At 53.8% G+C, this 18,069-nt stretch overlaps 7 protein-coding genes across 7 annotated transcripts; 3 read left to right on the forward strand and 4 right to left on the reverse strand.

Annotated features, from left to right (window-relative positions):
- Positions 1–621: 621 nt before the first annotated feature.
- On the forward strand, positions 622–2,191 carry GCG54_00001756 (uncharacterized protein; the record flags this gene model as incomplete). Its single annotated transcript, XM_045401860.1, has 6 exons — positions 622–783; positions 840–944; positions 997–1,293; positions 1,357–1,445; positions 1,497–1,564; positions 1,650–2,191. The coding sequence occupies 6 exons, from the start codon at positions 622–624 to the stop codon at positions 2,189–2,191; spliced, it is 1,263 nt and encodes a 420-aa protein (XP_045270589.1).
- Positions 2,192–2,496: 305 nt separating this feature from the next.
- On the reverse strand, positions 2,497–3,893 carry GCG54_00001757 (FAD-dependent monooxygenase OpS4; the record flags this gene model as incomplete). Its single annotated transcript, XM_045401861.1, has 2 exons — positions 2,497–3,684; positions 3,735–3,893. 2 exons carry the CDS (start codon positions 3,891–3,893, stop codon positions 2,497–2,499), a joined length of 1,347 nt encoding a protein of 448 aa, XP_045270590.1.
- A 488-nt stretch (positions 3,894–4,381) lies between these two features.
- On the reverse strand, positions 4,382–6,046 carry GCG54_00001758 (uncharacterized protein; the record flags this gene model as incomplete). The annotated part of the gene is made up of 2 exons (XM_045401862.1): positions 4,382–5,553; positions 5,605–6,046. 2 exons carry the CDS (start codon positions 6,044–6,046, stop codon positions 4,382–4,384), a joined length of 1,614 nt encoding a protein of 537 aa, XP_045270591.1.
- Positions 6,047–6,504: 458 nt separating this feature from the next.
- Positions 6,505–7,494, reverse strand: GCG54_00001759 (putative urease accessory protein ureD-like; the record flags this gene model as incomplete). The annotated part of the gene is made up of 1 exon (XM_045401863.1): positions 6,505–7,494. One exon carries the CDS (start codon positions 7,492–7,494, stop codon positions 6,505–6,507), a length of 990 nt encoding a protein of 329 aa, XP_045270592.1.
- Positions 7,495–8,406: 912 nt separating this feature from the next.
- GCG54_00001760 (Cohesin subunit psc3) lies at positions 8,407–12,003 on the forward strand (the record flags this gene model as incomplete). Its single annotated transcript, XM_045401864.1, has 3 exons — positions 8,407–8,800; positions 8,864–9,072; positions 9,136–12,003. 3 exons carry the CDS (start codon positions 8,407–8,409, stop codon positions 12,001–12,003), a joined length of 3,471 nt encoding a protein of 1,156 aa, XP_045270593.1.
- Positions 12,004–12,403: 400 nt separating this feature from the next.
- On the reverse strand, positions 12,404–14,645 carry GCG54_00001761 (uncharacterized protein; the record flags this gene model as incomplete). The annotated part of the gene is made up of 4 exons (XM_045401865.1): positions 12,404–13,206; positions 13,261–14,239; positions 14,294–14,436; positions 14,495–14,645. The coding sequence occupies 4 exons, from the start codon at positions 14,643–14,645 to the stop codon at positions 12,404–12,406; spliced, it is 2,076 nt and encodes a 691-aa protein (XP_045270594.1).
- Positions 14,646–16,037: 1,392 nt separating this feature from the next.
- Positions 16,038–18,036, forward strand: GCG54_00001762 (Importin subunit alpha; the record flags this gene model as incomplete). The annotated part of the gene is made up of 3 exons (XM_045401866.1): positions 16,038–16,271; positions 16,559–17,068; positions 17,125–18,036. The coding sequence occupies 3 exons, from the start codon at positions 16,038–16,040 to the stop codon at positions 18,034–18,036; spliced, it is 1,656 nt and encodes a 551-aa protein (XP_045270595.1).
- Positions 18,037–18,069: the final 33 nt, after the last annotated feature.

Genomic DNA, 18,069 nt, shown 5'->3' on the forward strand with positions numbered 1-18,069 from the left:
TAAGTAGTGTCAGCGATTACAACGCGTTGATTTGTCTTCCATCACGCCGGAAACGCAGGCTGTAGCAATCGCTGCCGGTCATGAACTTTTCCTATCCACATCCATCAAAACCTGTCGTCTGCTTCAACGTAGGGAGCCTTGCAATCGCCTACAAGCTTTCACACCCTCTGCGTACCACTACATGCACAAAAAAAGTAAAGAAACTACAAGTCAAAGAAGCCAAGATTCCCACCTGGCCAGGCCTCTGAAGTCCCACTGCCTCTCTTCCCTACAAAGTGCTTCACCACCATCCCCATTCAGCCGGACCGGACTGGCGCACGTCTGTACCCCCGTCTCTCTCCACATGTCGACCCTGTCCTACCGGGGCCCATCTCCGGGGGTCTCAGACTCGACGACCCTCTCTCGTCCGCCTTGAGCAAGTTAGGATTCTAGCCCATGAACCCTTTCAGCCCGAACCAGGACGGCCCCTGGCAGTCCAGCACCGTCTATCGTGGTTGATCAGCTTAAATCCCATCGGGCCGCATACGAAACCACCCCAGTCTGCTTCCCTTCTCTTTCCTCCCGTTTGGCCATGCTCTTCTCCCATTGTCATTCCTTAGAGCATCGCAGTACCACAGCCCTATGGCTGAGGTAGACTTGTCAGAGAGCAATGGTGGTGCTCTCGTAGCCACCGCCGTTACATTCCTTATTCTCTCTTGGTTCTCTGTCGTTCTCCGCGTCTATGTTCGTGCTTTCATGACCAAGGGTTTCCAAGCAGATGACTGGCTCATGCTTGTTGCGCAGGTGAGTCTCGCCTGCCCCAGTGCGTGCAGCGATTCATCCTAACTAGATGGACGAAGGCAATCTTTACCCTTTCTTGCGCTTTCATTCTCGTGGGTGTGCGTGATGGGCTGGGCCATCACAACGTAGCCCTCCAGCAGAAGGAAGAGATATCGGCTTTAATGGTATGCTACTCTTGGCGCTTCAGTAAGCATCCAGTCTAACATTTACGTGCAGTACCAAGCCATCGCCACGGCAACATATGTCCTTAACATGCTCTTCATCAAGCTGAGCATCGGGTTATTTCTGTTGCGACTGTCGACTTCCAAGGTTTACAACTGGATAATCTACGTCAGTTTGGCGATTATTACTGTCTGGAGCACTGTTATCTTCTTCTGGAATATATTCCAATGCTCTCCGGTAGAGGCGCAATGGGACAACACAATCGTGAACTCCCAGTGCGTGTCGCCAAACGCGGTTGTTGCAGCAGCCTACTCAATCAGTGTCATGACCATCCTGAGCGACTGGCTCTACGTGAGTTTTGTCTTTGATTTGATGGCGTTTATATGTAGGTCAAAGCAATTTCTGACTTTGCAGGCTCTGATTCCTATCCCTCTTATCTGGAATGTCAAGATGTCGAAGCAGGCCAAGGCTACCGTGATTGTGATTCTTGGCCTGGGTATCTTGTAAGTTGACCGAGCCTCCGTAAAATAGACGCTGAGCTAACCGGTCAACAGCGCTAGCATCGCCACATTGATCAGACTCAAGTTCCTCGCTGACCTGAGCGACTTGAGTGACATTTTATGTAGGCTGTCCACCCAGCCTCGGACATGGATCCGAGGAACCAGTATAAAACGCCCACGCATAGATTATGCTGACCTCGCTTACAGTCATGGGAACCGACGCCATGGTGTGGACTCTTGTCGAACCGGGCGTCGCAATCGTCGCATCGAGTCTTGTTACCATCCGACCTCTCCTCCGAGCCTGGCGACTCAATGGATTCACATCCACCGACCGAACGCCGGGAATGAGCAACATGAGCGGGGGCATGAGATCAGGGCCCATGAGATCGGGAACAACAAGGTCGGTGCGCCGCCCGCCTGGGTACGACCTCGACGACATCGATAACATGGAAATGGGTGGCTTTGGGAAACACGACGGCGAGATCGGCTCGATGCCTCGGGAGCCCACGTTCGCGGCTGTATCAAAAGAGACGGATGGAGGACAGCTCACACCCGATTTCATGGCACCGCCGGACCGGAAAAGGGCGGACGTCGTCAAGAGCGAGATGTACATTATAGAAGGGGCGAATAAGTCTGGGAATACCTGGAGAGGGGGGAGCGGTTCGCCGAGCGCATCGTCAGTGGAACTCGACGGCCTTGACGCGCAGAGCCAGCATAGCGGCCGGGTTGGTCTTGGGAGAAGTAACTAAAACGAATTGGAGAGAGAAATCCACGACGATGACGACATTATCAAACTTGTGCTACATTTATACGGTACTCACGGCCTAAGTGGACATTCCGCTTCATCTGGGAGAAAGTGGTTACCGCCGCCAAACGCGGAGAAATCGCACAAAATCTTAGGCATTGGTAGGCCAGGAACTTCAAAAATAGAGCGTAGATGTATTTTGTATCATGTGGGTTTTACGCGGCCACCTCCGGCCAAGATCAATTTGGCTAAATAATGATTTCAGACGCTGTGAACTGAATAGCAGGCAATATCAGGCTCATTCAAAACTCAGAATGGATTCTGTTTGTACGCCTTCTCAGATTCCGCGTATGCGTCATAAGCATACAAGAACCTCTGGATCTCAGGACAGGTCCACCGCGAAGGGAAGCCAGGTTCGGGTTCCTTTCCGGGCTCTAGCGACGCCACCATGATCTCGTCGCGACGTTCTTGCTCTGGGCCATCCAGCATATGAAAGTCATCGCGCTGGCGGAAGGATTCCATGACGATGCGTTGGCCGCGGCCCATGCGGAGGCTTTGATACATCGCCGCCACCGCGGGAAGCTGCGCGGCCTTCGTCTCTCCGCTGCTCACTTTTCCAAGGAGATATCCCAGAACAGCTCCATCTTCCAGGGACGAGTTCGCGCCTTGTGCGAGATAAGGAAGCATCGGGTGACAGCAGTCGCCAGCCATGAAAAATTTACCTTCGGGGCTCGCCCATTCCTTCAACGGCTCGATCCAGCAGAGCTTCCATTTGTGCACACTCTCGACCTGGTCCAGAAGCTTGCGCAGAAGGGGATCCCATTTCGAGAAGAGCGAGCGCATCTCTTCAACGTCGCCCACGACCTTGGTTGATCCTTCGGGGAGGTTGTCGGGCGACAAAAGACCGAGGTTGAGCATGCGGCCTTGCTTGACGGTATACGAGACCCCATGGCCCTGCGGACCGATCCAGAAGTTAACCGTCTCAGATTTTATGAACGCCTCGAGCTCCTCCTTGTGGGGGCCTTTGAGTGAGTCGATGGGTATCGCAATGCGAAAGGCCAGGTCGCCGGTCAGCGCGGGCGGGCTGGGACAGTCAAGGAACTGAGCCCGGGTGGTGCTCCACATGCCATCTGCGCAGACGATAACATCGCCAGAAACGATGATACCAGGGCTGGACTTTGAGTCGTCGTCTATCGTGACTTCAGCGCGGTCGAAGTCGACAGAGACTGCTCGGGAGTTCAAACGAATCTCGACCCCGAGCGCCTCGCAGCGATCGACGAGAGCGCGCTGTAGCTCGACGCGGTGAAGGCCCCAGAAGGGATGGCCGTAGCGAGCTTCGATTGTTTTTTGAAGATCGGGTTCGTGGGCAAGGAGGCGGCTGCCGTCGTAGCGGAGGACAGAAAGAGTTGAAGGGAGGGTCGCGAGAGGTGCCAGAGCCGGGTAAAGGCCCCAAGCTTCGAGCAAGCGGGTTGCATTGGGCGTGAGTTGTAAGCCAGCCTGGGAAGTGTAAGCAACAGAGGGTCTCGTGGGGTTTGAATGATGCGCACCCCGACTTCTTGAAGCTCTTTGACCGTCTCGAGTATTGTAACTCGGTGGGATGGATTCGCAATCTTGGTCGCGAGAGCTGTCGCAAGACCTGCCAGACCGGCGCCAATGATGACGACATGCAGAGGTCCCGACGCAGCGGACCCCGATTCTGTACTCATTTCGGACAGTTGAGGGCATTCGCGAATTCTTGCAGTGAATTCAATTGCGGTCGTAAAGCTCGGGGGCGTAAGGGACGCACAGTGCTTAGACCGATCTTCTATTCCTCGGGTTCGTCTCCTCTTTCCAATACCACCGCAAGGAGCAAGAGGTGGAAAAAGGAAGGAAAACGTTTCATTTTGACAATAGGGATGAATCGTACGCCGCAGTAAGCGCTGTCGTCGTGGCTTGGGTCACGGAGTATATGCGTGTTGTGGGGAAGGCCGACGTGACGACGCCGTCCCTCATGTTCGTCCCATTAGCTACAGTCCGAACTAAAGTAGGGTATCTTTTTATCCTTTTTGGGTGTCCATCCGCTTTCACACCGTACCCTCCGTACATCTGTACATCTGATCAATGCAACGTGCTTTTCCATTACTCCAGGTATGTCTTGCGGAACTAGCCGCATTCAAGGACGGTGCGTGCAGTGTAATCCTCATCTGGATGTTCCTCAGTCCGAATCTTCGGCAATAACAAGATCCTCCGGATCGACAACCCATTCTTCCTCATCGCCCCAGGTCGGAGCGAGAACGAATCTGCCCATGATCTTGCCCATGCCAATACTGTCACCGCCAACAACTCCCTGCCTCGTTTTCTCGTCCGACTCCTCCACAATCACTGCCGTCGTCAAGAAGTTCATACCTGCGGCAGGACTGAGCTCCAAAGTGCGGCCACCCCAATCCAACTCGACTTTGCCTGATTTGCGGACCTTGAGCTTGCCCATCATGCCAGCTTGCGAGACGAGCTGAGAAACATCTGTAAGATCAATATTCTTGTCAACTTCCTCAATCTTTGGCTTGATGTTTTCATCCGATTTCGTGAGATCGACAGATCCTCCGTTCGGCTGATCGAGCATGACGACATCGTCTGGCTCGGGCTTGACCTTTGGAGCGGCAGAAGGATGCAGTGGCGGAAGGAGAGGGGGGAATTGGAATAGGTAGAGTCGGCCATCCTTGTCTTGCACAGCGCCATTCTCGGGTGCTTTTGAGTTCTCGTCCGAGACGGTGCCCAACTCGCTCAGCAGGAGCTGCATGTCCTGTGCGATCATGTCCACCTCAGGGTCAGCCAATGCCTTCTTGACCTTCGGTTCAGGGGTAGGCTTCTCCTCAGCCTCGTTGTTTGCTGACTTGACGATGCTGAGATCAATCTCCATAGCACCTGACTCGGCTCCCGGCTCTGCCTTGACCTGAACCGCACCTTTGGGTGCTGCATGCCAGACCTTCGTCTCCTCGCCGACCTGAGGCGTTGGACCAGACCATGGGCCGTCTTCGACCCAGAGACTTTCTTCCGCCTTGCCGTCTTCAGCAGCCTCGAGCTCAGCTGTTGTCGCAATAACCTTCTTTTCTTCCTTTTTGTCGATTCGCGCGATGCCCATGGGCCAGATGTTATCGGGCTTTGAGTTCACTAGGGCTGCCGTCGCTTCGTCATCGGAATCGGGTTCTCGGTCGACCAGGTGTCCAGCGAGTCTATCGGCATTGATTCTAGCTTCGCGACGACCAGATGCCTCCCCAAAGGCACCCCGTTCGCTCTTAGCACGGCCGCCTCCGCCGAAGAATCCACCGCCAGAACCACCACCGCCGCCGCCGCCGCCACCTCCCCATCCCCCAGAGGATCTCGAGCCTCCTAGGACTGAGTCAGTACATTTGATCATGGATTTTCAATATCCAAGCATACCTTCAAAGTGTATTTGCGAGAAAGGGCCACTTGCAACGGCAGTCCGGCCCATCATTCCGCCTCTGCCCATGGCATCTCCTCGAGCTCTCCGACTGCGACCGCGGGAACGAGCTTGTGCGCGAGCCTCCGCCTTGGCCCTCGCGTTATCTTTGTCCTGCTCCTGTCGAGCGAGGACGTCTCGCGACGCCTCATCTCTGCGGACAACTCTGGGTCGAAATCTGCCTGTCGAGGTACCTCGTGTGGATTGCCGCGTTGCGGGCTCGGATCTGGAGGGTGTGACGGTTGCTGAAGCGGTTCCAAGGGCCGAAGAAGGTCTCGAAGTCGGCGCAGGAGTGTCGCCGCTGGGTGTAGAACTAGAAGCTTGGCGGCCTCCTCTGCCTCTGGCGGCTCCTCGTCCGCGAGCTCTGCTGGCGCCCCGAGCCGGGGTAGTACCCTCGGGCATTGTAATTGGCTGCTCTATGTGCTGACTGTGGCTCAGAAGCACAATGAATGGATGAATAAGTAGGGTACAAGAGCAATTGCCGGCTTCAAGTCTTATGGCAGGGTCGTCGAAGTCATGAATGAAATCTGTATGTCTCCAGCAAAAAAAAAAAAAAAAAAAAAAAAATGGNGATTACTTAGCGGGGTGGGGGACTAGGTAAGTAAACGTCAGGCGCCTTGTAATTTTTAAGGGAAGTTCCAGTCGAGGTGCTGCACCCATGGTGGGGTGAGTCACCCACCCCGCGCGGGTCGCTGTCGCAGCAGTGGGCTTACCTTAGGGTAACTTAGGTATGAGGTATGGAGGCGTAGGTAGTGATGGTCGGGCGGGCATTCAACCAACGTCACCTGTTTTTGATCAGCTCGAAAGAATGACCTTGAAACGTTTCCTGAATAATTTCAAATATTTGAAGTAACACACCTTCACTTCACACACATCAATGCTTGCTCCCCGAAGATTCTGGTAATGTTGCCTTCCCGGGATAACATGCTTCCAATCCACAAGCGGCCGGCCTCGACAGTGCTCGCTCCAAACTTTACAATGACACAACCCCGTACTCTGGCCGCTGACCACAAGATGCTCTGCTTCGTTTCCATCTCTATGCGCTTCAGTCGCCACAACTCAGACTCGCTCAGATTGCTTTCCTCTTCAGCGCGCATCTCTGCAGACCTGAAATCTCTTGCGCCCAGGCGGGGTAGTGCTGCAAACTCGTCGAGGAAAAAGTTGCCAACCGACTGCATTTGCAGGCCGCGAAGAATGAGAGTACCAAATAACCCGTTGCCATGCATCGATTCTCGCAATGATCTCCCGACCATGCCCTGGCTGTTCCTGTCCAAAGTGACTGTGTCTCTCACGAGCAGACGCTTCTTGCTTCCTGGGGTCTCTGAAGAGGACCAAATCTCGTTGCGCCCAGACCATTTGACGAAACTCCAATCCTCGCCTCGCGCCGTTCTGCCTTGTGTCACCCAATCCAGCAGACACAGAGAGGCAGTCGGTGCTGCTGTGAAGATTTGGGTTTGTTCGTATACGCTTCCGTCAAAAGGCTGCACAGGATCCGGCAGGAGGCAGAGACCGGCCTCTTCGCCAATGTTGACCTCGAGCTTCTGGCGCGTGACGACGTCAGGAGACGGTGATTTGAAGATCTTGGTGTGACCCTGGGTGACAACACCGAGCTTCGCGTTTGGGAGCACACGCATAGACAGGTTCACGCTGTCGCCTCCAACGAGTCCGCCGCCGTAAGACAAGAGGAACACCAGGACACATTTCTGGTCGGCCGCTGGGGAGGGGGAGATGAGTTTCAGTGGATACTGGTATGACATGGCCTGCAAGCCCGAGAGCCCGTTTGGCAATAACTGAGCAACAATTTCGCCCTCCCCAGCAGCCGACGAGGACTTTGGAAACGGCGAGCCCATAGTTGCTGTTGTCGCGGCGTAGAAGTCGTTGATCGCTATATAGGGGCTTGTCAGGAAGAGTCCATCAGGTCATTGTTGATGCAAGAGGCACACGCGATTTCGGCTACCAAAGGTCATCAGAAGAGGCCGACGGAACAAGCAGCAGAGCAGTATCGATCGACACGGTTAATGGGACGAATGGGTATGTTGCTCACCTGAAGTGTCCGTTATTAGGTCTGGTATCAATAACACTGAGGTTCCAAGGTTGCGATGCCGGACCTTAGATTGCTCTGGCTTGCATTTGGCACTTTGTTGACTTTGCCTGGTATCTATCTATCTTAGTGGCATTGAAAAGTCAAGTTGCGGAGCACGTACTGTGCATTTGCCGTCACCCTGACCCGTGCGTCTTGCCAAAATGCTGTGAGTCGAGTCTCATACTCTTATTTCTCTGTACTGTGCACCTGCTGCAAGCCATTGCCTCCCCAACGATTGAGCATTAGAGCCACCATACTCACGGCATCCAAACGAGTTCCGTTATGTACTCTCACATCCAGCCGCACTCATGGCGCATTCGGTTTTCATTGGGGAAACAGAGTCGCAGGCGCATCCATCCCAGACGTGACAGCAGGGTTAGGGTGGGTACGTACCTAATGGCACCGCTGAGGCAATGTTCTTCCAGGGGCCGTCACAGTGCCCATGCTCCCACTTGACATGACACGCACAGTGCCGCAGCTGCTCGATCCACAGTCCTCCCACCCGCGAATTTGGAGAACTATTGCCTAAACATCTTCAACCGACTCGCATTGCCTGAACGCGACATTTTCCCTTGTATGCGCCACCTCCCCGACCCTTCGCTCATCGGCGCGAAATAATTGTCGCGACTGCTGCGATCATTTTCACGCTCCAGCAATCATTTCGCAAACACGCGACAACATGGAAAGCGCGACAGCATCTCCCGAGCCCGAGTCCTCGTCGCGTCGCCGGTCAGGACGCGTCGTGCGAGCCCCCGAGAAGTTCAGCCCAGAGCCTGTGACCGCACCAAAGCGCAAGAGAGGCCCCGACCACGACGAGGACGACGAAGAGAATGACGATAACGAGCCCCTGTCCGATGCCACGATGACCGATGGCGACAGCGCCGACGAACGTCCCCGCCCTAGGCCCAAGAAGCGATCTGCTGCTGCGCAAGGAAACCGCGTAAAGAAACCCGCCACCAAGAAGCCAAAGACCAATGGTGTAGGCCCATCTGGCCACTCAGCAAGCCTGCCATCACGGCCCAAGAAGACGGTCAGAATCGCTGCCGTCGACAAGGAAGGCAGTGGCCTATATGGTATGCAGCATCCCTGGAATGTAGCTCTGCCTTCCATCACCTCACACTGACATGCCTCTGCAGCGGAGGTCTTTGGCTCTGGTTTTTCCTCTGAACACGTTGCGGATAAGTGGCAAGAGAGGTATCAAGCGAATGATGCCCTCGCCATTGTCGAACTCGTCAACCTCGTCCTGCAAGCATCTGGCTGCGACCTCGAGATCACTGAGGACGATGTTCGTGACCCTGACAACTGTCAGGCTCGTCTTACTGAGCTTCAAGATCTTTTCCAGGAGGTAAGCTGCTATCGCTCTATTTGATTTCTCTTGTTGGCCAACTCTTTTGCTGACATCGTGAAGGAACAAGTCACAGAATACCCCCTCATCTCTAGGGCAAAGAATACCAAAGCCTTCCGTGACCTTCTCACAGGCTTTTTCAAATCTGTCGTCCGCAGTGTTCACGATACAGATGTCCTATACAACGACCAGACTCTGATGGAGAACCTCGTGCGCTGGATAGCATCCATGTCAACTTCGTCGCTTCGTCCCTACCGTCACACAGCGACCACCGTCATCCTCTCCCTGGTGTACGGGTTGATCGAGGTCGCTACAACTCTTGATGCGCGCATCACGGCAATTGAACAGCAGGTCGCTCAAGCCAAGAGAGGCAAGAACAAGGCAAAGCTTGCAGAAATGCAGCACAGCCTTGACGAGGCCAACAACAATAGAGAGTTGTGCGGCCACCATATCAAGGACTTCTTCGATACCACGTTTATCCACAGATACCGAGATATTGATCCACGAATCCGGACAGAATGTGTCGAAGCACTGGGATCCTGGATCTTGGGTCTTCCCACAGTCTTCATGCAGCCGGAATACCTTCGTTACCTGGGATGGATGCTTTCTGACACGGTTGCTTCAACGCGACAGGAAGTCTTGAGACAACTTGCACGTATTTTCAGACGTGGCATCTCACAACTTGGCCACTTTATTGACCGATTCCGCCCTCGCCTCATTGAAATCGCGACGAAGGATGCTGAGGTTTCCGTGCGCGTAGCAGCCGTGAGCGTCATTAATGTTCTCCGGGATGCCGGAATGCTCGAACCGGAAGAAATGGATACCATTGGCAAGTTAATATACGACAGCGATATTCGAATTCGGAAATCAGTAGTGAGCTTCTTCGTGTCTTGCGTTGAAGACTTCATCACTACCAAAATGGAGGAACTCGGCGGCCAGGATGCGCTGGATGAAGTTTTCGGCGAGATTGAAGAGGACGACTACGACTCGCCTCGCAGCACGTGGGTCAACATCAAGTGCTTGGCAGAGACACTTGCGGCATACGACGAACAGCTTGAGGGTGAACAGCAAGACGCGAACCCTCAAGGTCTAGCCGTTGCCGCCGACGTTCTTCAAGCAAGCGTACCTGATACTAGGATATCACTCGCTGCTCAGGTGCTCTTCGACAAGGTTCCGTTCGTCAAGGAGTGGGAAGTCCTGTCCGGCTATCTGCTTTACGATCACACTGTCAGTTCCAAGTCGAGATCCAAGAGTGCCTCTACGGAAACGGCTTTTAAGAAAGCTGTCGGTCCTGTGGGTTCTGAGGAGGCTATTCTTCTGGAGGTTCTCGCTTCTGCAGTGAAAATGTCCTTGTTACAATCGGCAGAAGCCGAAAAGGCTAGGAAGAGGGGCGGACGCTCCGAAGTCGCCGAGGCACAAGAAGACACTGCTCTGGATCTCGCGACGGCCATCCCTCAACTTCTCAACAAGTTCGGAGCCGATCCTGCCACTGCGACTATTGTTCTCAGAATGGAGCACTTTCTCGACCTTGAGGTTTTCCAAACATTACGGCAGGATTCGACAAAATACGAGAAGCTGCTGGATGAGATCAGCACCCAATTCAACAGACACGATGATAAGAGAGTCATTGCCGAAGCGGCTGCTGCCCTCCTTCACTCTCGACAATATGAAGAGCTTGAGGAGCTCACTGATGGAAAGCTTGCTGTGCTGTGGGAGAATGTCATTACAACTTTGCGTGGCTTCGACAAGACATGTGAGCTTTCCATCAGAGGCAATCTTGAGGCAGAGCATCTCACAGCGCTGTCTACTGTTCTTATGAAGATTAGTGAGCTTGCTCGCATCTCTGACCCTGTCGAGATCCTGGAGGCCGAAGGTCGGGCGGCCGATTCAATGTCGTCGTCGATCGAGATTCTGATCAATATCGCCAACCGCGGCACGTTCGATGACCCTAACGAGGAATTGGACGACTTGGAAGACGAGGTTGCGTCCTTTGCGATTAAAGCCACACAGTTCTACTTCATGTGGAAGGTAAAGAGCCTCGAAAAAGTCATCCACAGCGGTGCCGAAGTCTCCGATGCTGTCGTGGATGAGTTATCCGTCTTGCGCAAAAAGTACGATACCAACTTGATCAAGACTCTTTCGTCGCGAGCCGTCATTGATGACACTCGTCTTTTTGCCGCTGGCGCCCTATGCGACGTTCACGTTCTTTTCGGCACTCTGCGCAACTTTGTTGAGCCCACTCGCGGCACCGCGACGTATAGGAAGCTGGCGGGCCTTATGCGTGAACTTGAGCCGAGGCTCTTACCGGAGCTCATTTCCATCTACGACGGTATCGAGAAGAGCTATGCGAAGAGGACGAAAAAGACGCTCAACGAGCCGGCGGATGACGAGGAGCCCATGGATGACGATGACTCTGACGATGAGGAAGACGACGATGAGACTCTTAGCTTCGAAGAGCGTCTCGCTCTAGAACTCAAGTCCGAGAAGGCTCTTTGCGAGCTGGCAGCCAAGTACGTCTTGGCTGTCGTGCAGAAGGTCCTGGACCAGTCAGGTCCCCATGCCGGAAAACTACGTAAGCGGCTCCTTCGGAACCAGACCCGGCTGGGAAAGAACTTTAGCGAAGTTGTTGCTTTCCTTGACGAGAACAAAGTCCGAGAACATCTTTACGGCAAGAAGCAGGCTCAACGGGCAAAGACTGCCGCGGCGAAACCAGCATCCAAGAAGCCAGCGCGGAGTGAAGAAGTTGTCGTCGAAGACGACGAAGAAGAAGAGGACGGGCTTGAGGAGCCTGAGCCAGAGCCGGAAGAGGGTTCCAGAGAAGACCTACGCCGGCGCGAACTATTGGAGGAGGAAGAGGAAGAAGAAGAGCCGGAGCCAGAGGAAGCTCCAGCTAATAATGATGCCGATGACGACGATGTATTGGGCGACTAGCCGGGCTCCCAGCCCGTTTATCATTTTGTTTCCGCGCTCTGCTCACGTACGTCTCCCGTGTCCTGTTGATGCGGACTTCGTGCCTCGGTTGACGATGTTGTGGGCAGTCTTAGTATCGCTCCTAGGGGGGGAGGATAATGTTTAGGCTGCGATAGCGAACTTAGGCGCCCACTAGGATGGCTCACTCTACTGGCTTGGCGGCGTTGGAAGGATGAAAAGACGGTTAGCTCTCCTAGTAGCTAATACGACACGATTTCATTGTAAACAAGACGTCATCCCTCGTGCCCTCTCGATGTGCTCCAATACGATGCCGACGGTCATTAGTCGTAGTCTCAACCTGCCCAATTTATCCCTACGCCATATATCCTAGAGTGAGTATCCATGGTCCCGTTCCGTTCCATTATCCACCACATATCTTGGTCCCAAAAAGTCCAAACACCCGTTCCCATCGCTTGCCATATCCCGCGTCTGCCTTCGTTTCATTGGGCTCCTTTACCTGCACACCATATTGACGCACGCAGCAAGTAAAGGGCCGGTTGGAAACGGTCTTGTCGGTAGCTCCCTTCCCAGACGGCTCGTCGGTCATCTCAGCGTCGGAGCTATCCAACGGTGGTCGATCGCTGGGGGTATTTTTGCTTGCCTTGGTCTTTTTCTTGTTACTGGCATCAATTAGCGCCTTGGATTTCTTCTCTTCAAGATCACCCCAGAGAATGAACATCTTCTCGCGCAGCTTGGATAGCTCATCAGGGTCAGTGCGAAGATTGCAGGCGTCAAGGCCCGTTAGAAGCTGAGCTTCGAGGTTGTCAACCAGAACCCAGAAGGTGTTGTTCTTTGTGCCTGTGCTGTGCTTCTTGCCGGCCGTCGTCAATGTCGCTTCTTGGAGGCGTAGAGCAAAGCGCCACTCCCAGACGCGCTCGCCGACGAAGTTGTCTAGAGTCCCTCCATCTTCCTCTTCTGAGTTCGAGACGGACTCGGAGTCTGAATTATCAGACAATATGTCGTACTCTGTCCTTTTGCGGCCGGAAGAAAAGTCTTCGAGTCTTGGAGGGTGGAAGTCAATCACGCGCACATTGGCACGGTATTGGGCAACTGTGAAAGGCAGTTTGACAATAACGGTGGATCCTTGCACTGTGGCTTCATGGGTCGCCGGCTCCAGGATATCAGGTATGAGGCTCGTCGATTTGTCGTGATGCTCGCAGGTCACTTGGTTTCTGTTAGCTTGCAATAAACACATAATACAAAGTTGAGCTCGGTTACCTAAGGGGTTAAGGTCAGGGAGAGGAGCTGCAGCTGGCAATACAGGTTTCTCGTCCCCCTTTGCCTTCTCGGCCAACTGCGCTCGTTGAAGCGCTCGTCTCTGCTTTGAGTTCAAAGGTTTCTCTGCTTGGTCAGGTGCAGGCCGCTTTTTGCTCGTCCTCCCGATGACCGAATCGATCTCCTTTTTCTGAGCCTTGAACTCTTTTTCGTAATTGCGTTTTCTCCTTATCGCGTTCTTAAGGGCAGGATGAACATTTTCCGGGTCCTCTTGTGGATCAAGAACCTCTATGGACATTTTTCTGGCGAAGTCGGTGCGGTCTTGACGGAGGAAGCCTTCCAAGTTCAGTCCGTTGTTCCCGAATTTGATCTGGATGTTTAAAAGATGAACCCAATCGCCGCACTTGACTTGAGAGCGGATAAGCGATGCGTGTGGCTCGTAGCAAGTGATCTGTATGCACCTTTTGCCGAAGGGACCTGCCCAATCGACCTGCGCATTAGGGTTGCCTGCCTTTCCCGAAGTGTAGCCGTAGGGATCTCCGTCTCTCCCGCCATCCTGCGTCTGCCCATTCCAAGCGTGATTATAGAAGGACGTATTCTCGGTGTAGTCAGACACATACAGCGTGACCTTGTCACCAGAATCAAATGGGTCTTTGACAACTTGGACGATCAGGTCACGGAAAGTGCCATCCCTGACTTCTTGAAGCTCGCAAAGCTTTTGCTTCTTCCCCTTGATTGACTGCGCCACACGAGTCGCGAAGACTTCAGCATCCGGAATGCATTCTGACTTGATGTTCTGACGCAGCCAGGACACATACTTCTCGGCGTCAGGCCTCGGCTTGTGACCCGCATCCTTCATAGACGGCATCAAGGGTTGAGAGGCCGGCTGAGGATACGGGGGAATCCTGGACGCAGGATAGACATGAATGGCAGTCGTTGCTCTGTTCGTCAAAAGAGAGAGTGATCCAGAGTGCTTTTGAACCTGGGAATCAATGTTAGCCAACACGAATACAGAACCTCGGGTGGACGCACGCACCTTGGCTTGGTGGACAACAACAATATCTCCAGGACCGCATTTAGGCATGTCTTTTTCTTGTATGCGGAAAATATTCAACTCTACGTCCCAAGTCACCTGGTCCTGGATCGAAATATCAATCAGGCGAAGCACGCACTTCATATCTGATTTCGTGTCAGGCTGCCCAAAGTAGTTTGACTTAGAAATAGGTCGAAAACATACCCTCATGTCTTGTTTCCATTGGGGCCCGAAAGTCTTTGACGACACCGATCACGTCGACGAAAGTCCAAGGCTTGATTTGTCCTTCCTCCATGAAATCTGCCAGCGCAGTGAAGCCCTTAGGAAGGCCTATGTCGGCACTTGTCTCGGCCATGTTGGCTATTCTAGACAGGTGAGGTAGGGAACATGAAGGAGACAGAATCGTTCAAAAAGAAGGGTTGATTATTGGCGGTAACTCAGTATCGCCGTCGTCGTCGACGACAAACGCCTCTTGCAAGGACCAGAATGGTGTTTTGTGTAGTGGTTCGGTCGTTGACTTCCTCTAGACGCGTGTCGGTGGCTTGAGGGCCTGTGAGACGCGCTGAGGTACCCCACCAAATCGGATGTCACTTCGCGAGACCATGTGCTTCGCTGGTGGAAGGTGCACTTACTCGCTTTGCCACAGCCACCCAGCCTGGCCTGTGCGTGGGTGGAATGGAAACAATGGAACTACCCAAAAGTTCGACTTGCACTCTTGGTAGTGCTTCCATCTCCACGTCCAACGTATGCCAGGCAGCAGAACATTTGGAAGCAGCACAGAGTAGGGCTGCAGGTACACTCATGTCTTTTCCTTCGCTTTGAAGTAGGTCTCTTCCAGAACAGATATGGAACAACGGACAAGTGTCAAATGCAAAGATAAAGCAGACGCATCAAGGCACGCGGAATCTTGAAGGGCAAAGCTTTCAATCATTATCTTGAGAAATAATTAGTGCATAGATGTAGACAACGGGCACCTTTGAGGCCTAGAAGCCAACCTACCGTCCTCAGCGTCTTACTCAGTCTGGGGAGGTAAATCCGTCATCGACCTCCAGAGGTGATGTGGAAAGAAGTACCTGCCTAGCATTTCATGACATAATCGCCTAGGAAACCAGGCTAAGCAAAGAGAGGCAGCGCCATTGTGGGGTCACAATCTCTTACAGAGCTACTCGTCTTACTACCTATCCAATTAAACTGCCTCCCCTGACTCAGCTAATGAGAAGCATCTGGAGAGCCAAAGCCCGCCATTGCACAGTGTGCCTGCCCACCTAACAGGAGGAAAGAAAGAGAGGAAAAAAACTCAGAGTTCAGTGTTCGCTTGCGGCCTCAGAAGCCGTACCGGGTACCTTAGGTAAGCTCTCACCCTCAAGCATGCCACATGTCCAGTGTACGTACACAGCCTTAGCGGGCTTGCCTGGATTTGGCGAAAGGCCCTGCACTTTTCTTTCGTCGACCCGCTCTCTCGCTTCATCCTCCCCGACTTCTCCTTCCCCCCATCATCAGTGGCATAAATTTCCCACCCCTCCATCTGCAACATCTTTTCTTCCCGCGTTCTGACACCGAACTCGGCATTTCCAGTGTTTACACACGAGAGAGCCTCCCTGCGCCAGACAACCAAGTCAGCATCTGTCAATAGAGACGGTTTCTTCCTTTCGCCTGCTCAAAGCAGTCAGACGCTACCTTCCCCCCCTCCTGACGGGCGGCCCAAAAACAATCACTACCAGAATCAGCATCCATCTTAACAACCACCATGGCTGATCGGTACATCCCCGAGCATCGCCGCACCAATTTCAAGGCGAAGAGCACCTTCAAGCCTGAGGAGCTCCGTCGCCGCAGAGAGGAGCAGCAGGTCGAGATTCGCAAGGCGAAGAGAGAGGAGAACTTGGCCAAGCGCCGTGGTATCGGAACGGGCGAGAACAGGCCCGGCGCTTCCCTCGGAGCTGCTCCAGACAGCGACGATGATACCGCTCCCACAGAGTCCCAGGTCAGTCTTGATTTCTTTCCTCGCCTTTTTGCGATGGTGTCGTCGCTGTCGTCGTCTTCTTTGTTTGAACCCCACCAATACTGCCGCACCCTTCGTCTTATTTTCCCCCTCTGTTGCCAGGGCGCCTTGCCTGTGCCCCACTTCACCTTTGCGCGAGTCGGGACGGTCCTCTCCCACTAGACCTGAAGACGCCTTGCGTGAGGTTCGCGACGACTTGCATTCATCAACTCGCACACATCAGAAACGTTGCTACTAGTCACCGAGAACAAGATGCTAACTGTTTGCAGTTGAACGAGGACCTTCCTCAGATGGTCAACGGTGTCTTCTCCGACCAGATCGATCTCCAGATCCAAGCAACGACAAAGTTCCGAAAGTTGCTGTCCAAGGAGCGCAACCCCCCGATCGAGGAAGTTATCAAGACTGGTGTCGTTAGCCGTTTCGTCGAGTTCTTGCGCTCCCCCCACACCCTGGTTCAGTTCGAGGCTGCCTGGGCCTTGACCAACATTGCTTCCGGCTCTGCCACGCAAACCCAGGTCGTTATTGAGGCTGGTGCGGTCCCCATCTTCGTTGAGCTGTTGGCCAGCCCTGAGCCGGATGTACGGGAACAGGCCGTTTGGGCTCTCGGCAACATTGCCGGCGACAGTCCTCACTGCCGCGACTATGTCCTTAGCTGTGGCGCGTTGAAGCCTCTGCTGGCTCTGCTCGGCGATAGCCGTAAGCTTAGCATGTTGCGCAACGCCACTTGGACTCTGAGCAACTTTTGCCGTGGCAAGACTCCTCAGCCCGATTGGAACACCGTACGTAGCCTAGCACTTATCCTCCCGCCCCGTTGTTTTGCTGACTTAACTCCCAGATTGCTCCCGCCCTGCCTGTTCTTTCTAAGCTCGTCTACTCCCTTGACGACGAGGTTCTCATCGATGCCTGTTGGGCTATTTCCTACCTCTCCGATGGGTCCAACGACAAGATTCAGGCTGTCATCGAAGCAGGCATTCCTCGTCGACTGGTTGAGCTTCTGATGCACGCTTCTACCTCCGTACAGACGCCCGCTCTCCGTTCCGTGGGCAACATTGTCACCGGTGACGACGTCCAGACGCAAGTGATCATCAATTGCGGTGCCCTGCCGTGCCTCCTCTCGTTGCTTAGCTCCAACAAGGATGGTATCCGCAAGGAGGCCTGCTGGACGATTTCCAACATCACCGCCGGTAACTCCGCTCAGATTCAGTCGGTTATCGATGCCAACATCATTCCGCCTCTTATTCACCTGTTGTCTAACGGTGACTTGAAGACACGCAAGGAAGCATGCTGGGCGATCAGCAACGCGACATCGGGTGGTCTGCAGAAGCCGGAGCAGATCAGATACTTGGTTTCTCAGGGCTGCATCAAGCCGTTGTGCGACCTTCTCGCCTGCCCTGACAACAAGATCATTCAAGTCGCTTTGGATGGATTGGAGAACATTCTTAAGGTCGGCGACCTCGACAAGCAGGCTGCTGGTGAAGGCCCTGACTCGATCAACCGTTACGCCTTGTTCATCGAGGAGTGTGGTGGCATGGAGAAGATTCACGAGTGCCAGACCAACGCCAACGAAGAAATCTACATGAAGGCCTACAACATTATTGAGAAGTACTTTTCGGACGAGGAGGAGAATGCGGACGAGGGCATGGCTCAGACGGCCGGTCCTAACGGCACGTTCGGTTTCGGCGCCAACGCTGCTCCCCAACAAGGCGGCTTCAGCTTCGCTAACGGCGGCGATTCGATGGACATGTAAAACTCCAGATTGTTAGCGCAACCCGACGTGCTT

The sequence above is a fragment of the Colletotrichum gloeosporioides genome (genome assembly GCF_011800055.1).
Source record: "Colletotrichum gloeosporioides strain Lc1 chromosome Unknown consensus_7, whole genome shotgun sequence".
Classification (NCBI taxonomy): Eukaryota; Fungi; Ascomycota; class Sordariomycetes; order Glomerellales; family Glomerellaceae; genus Colletotrichum; species Colletotrichum gloeosporioides.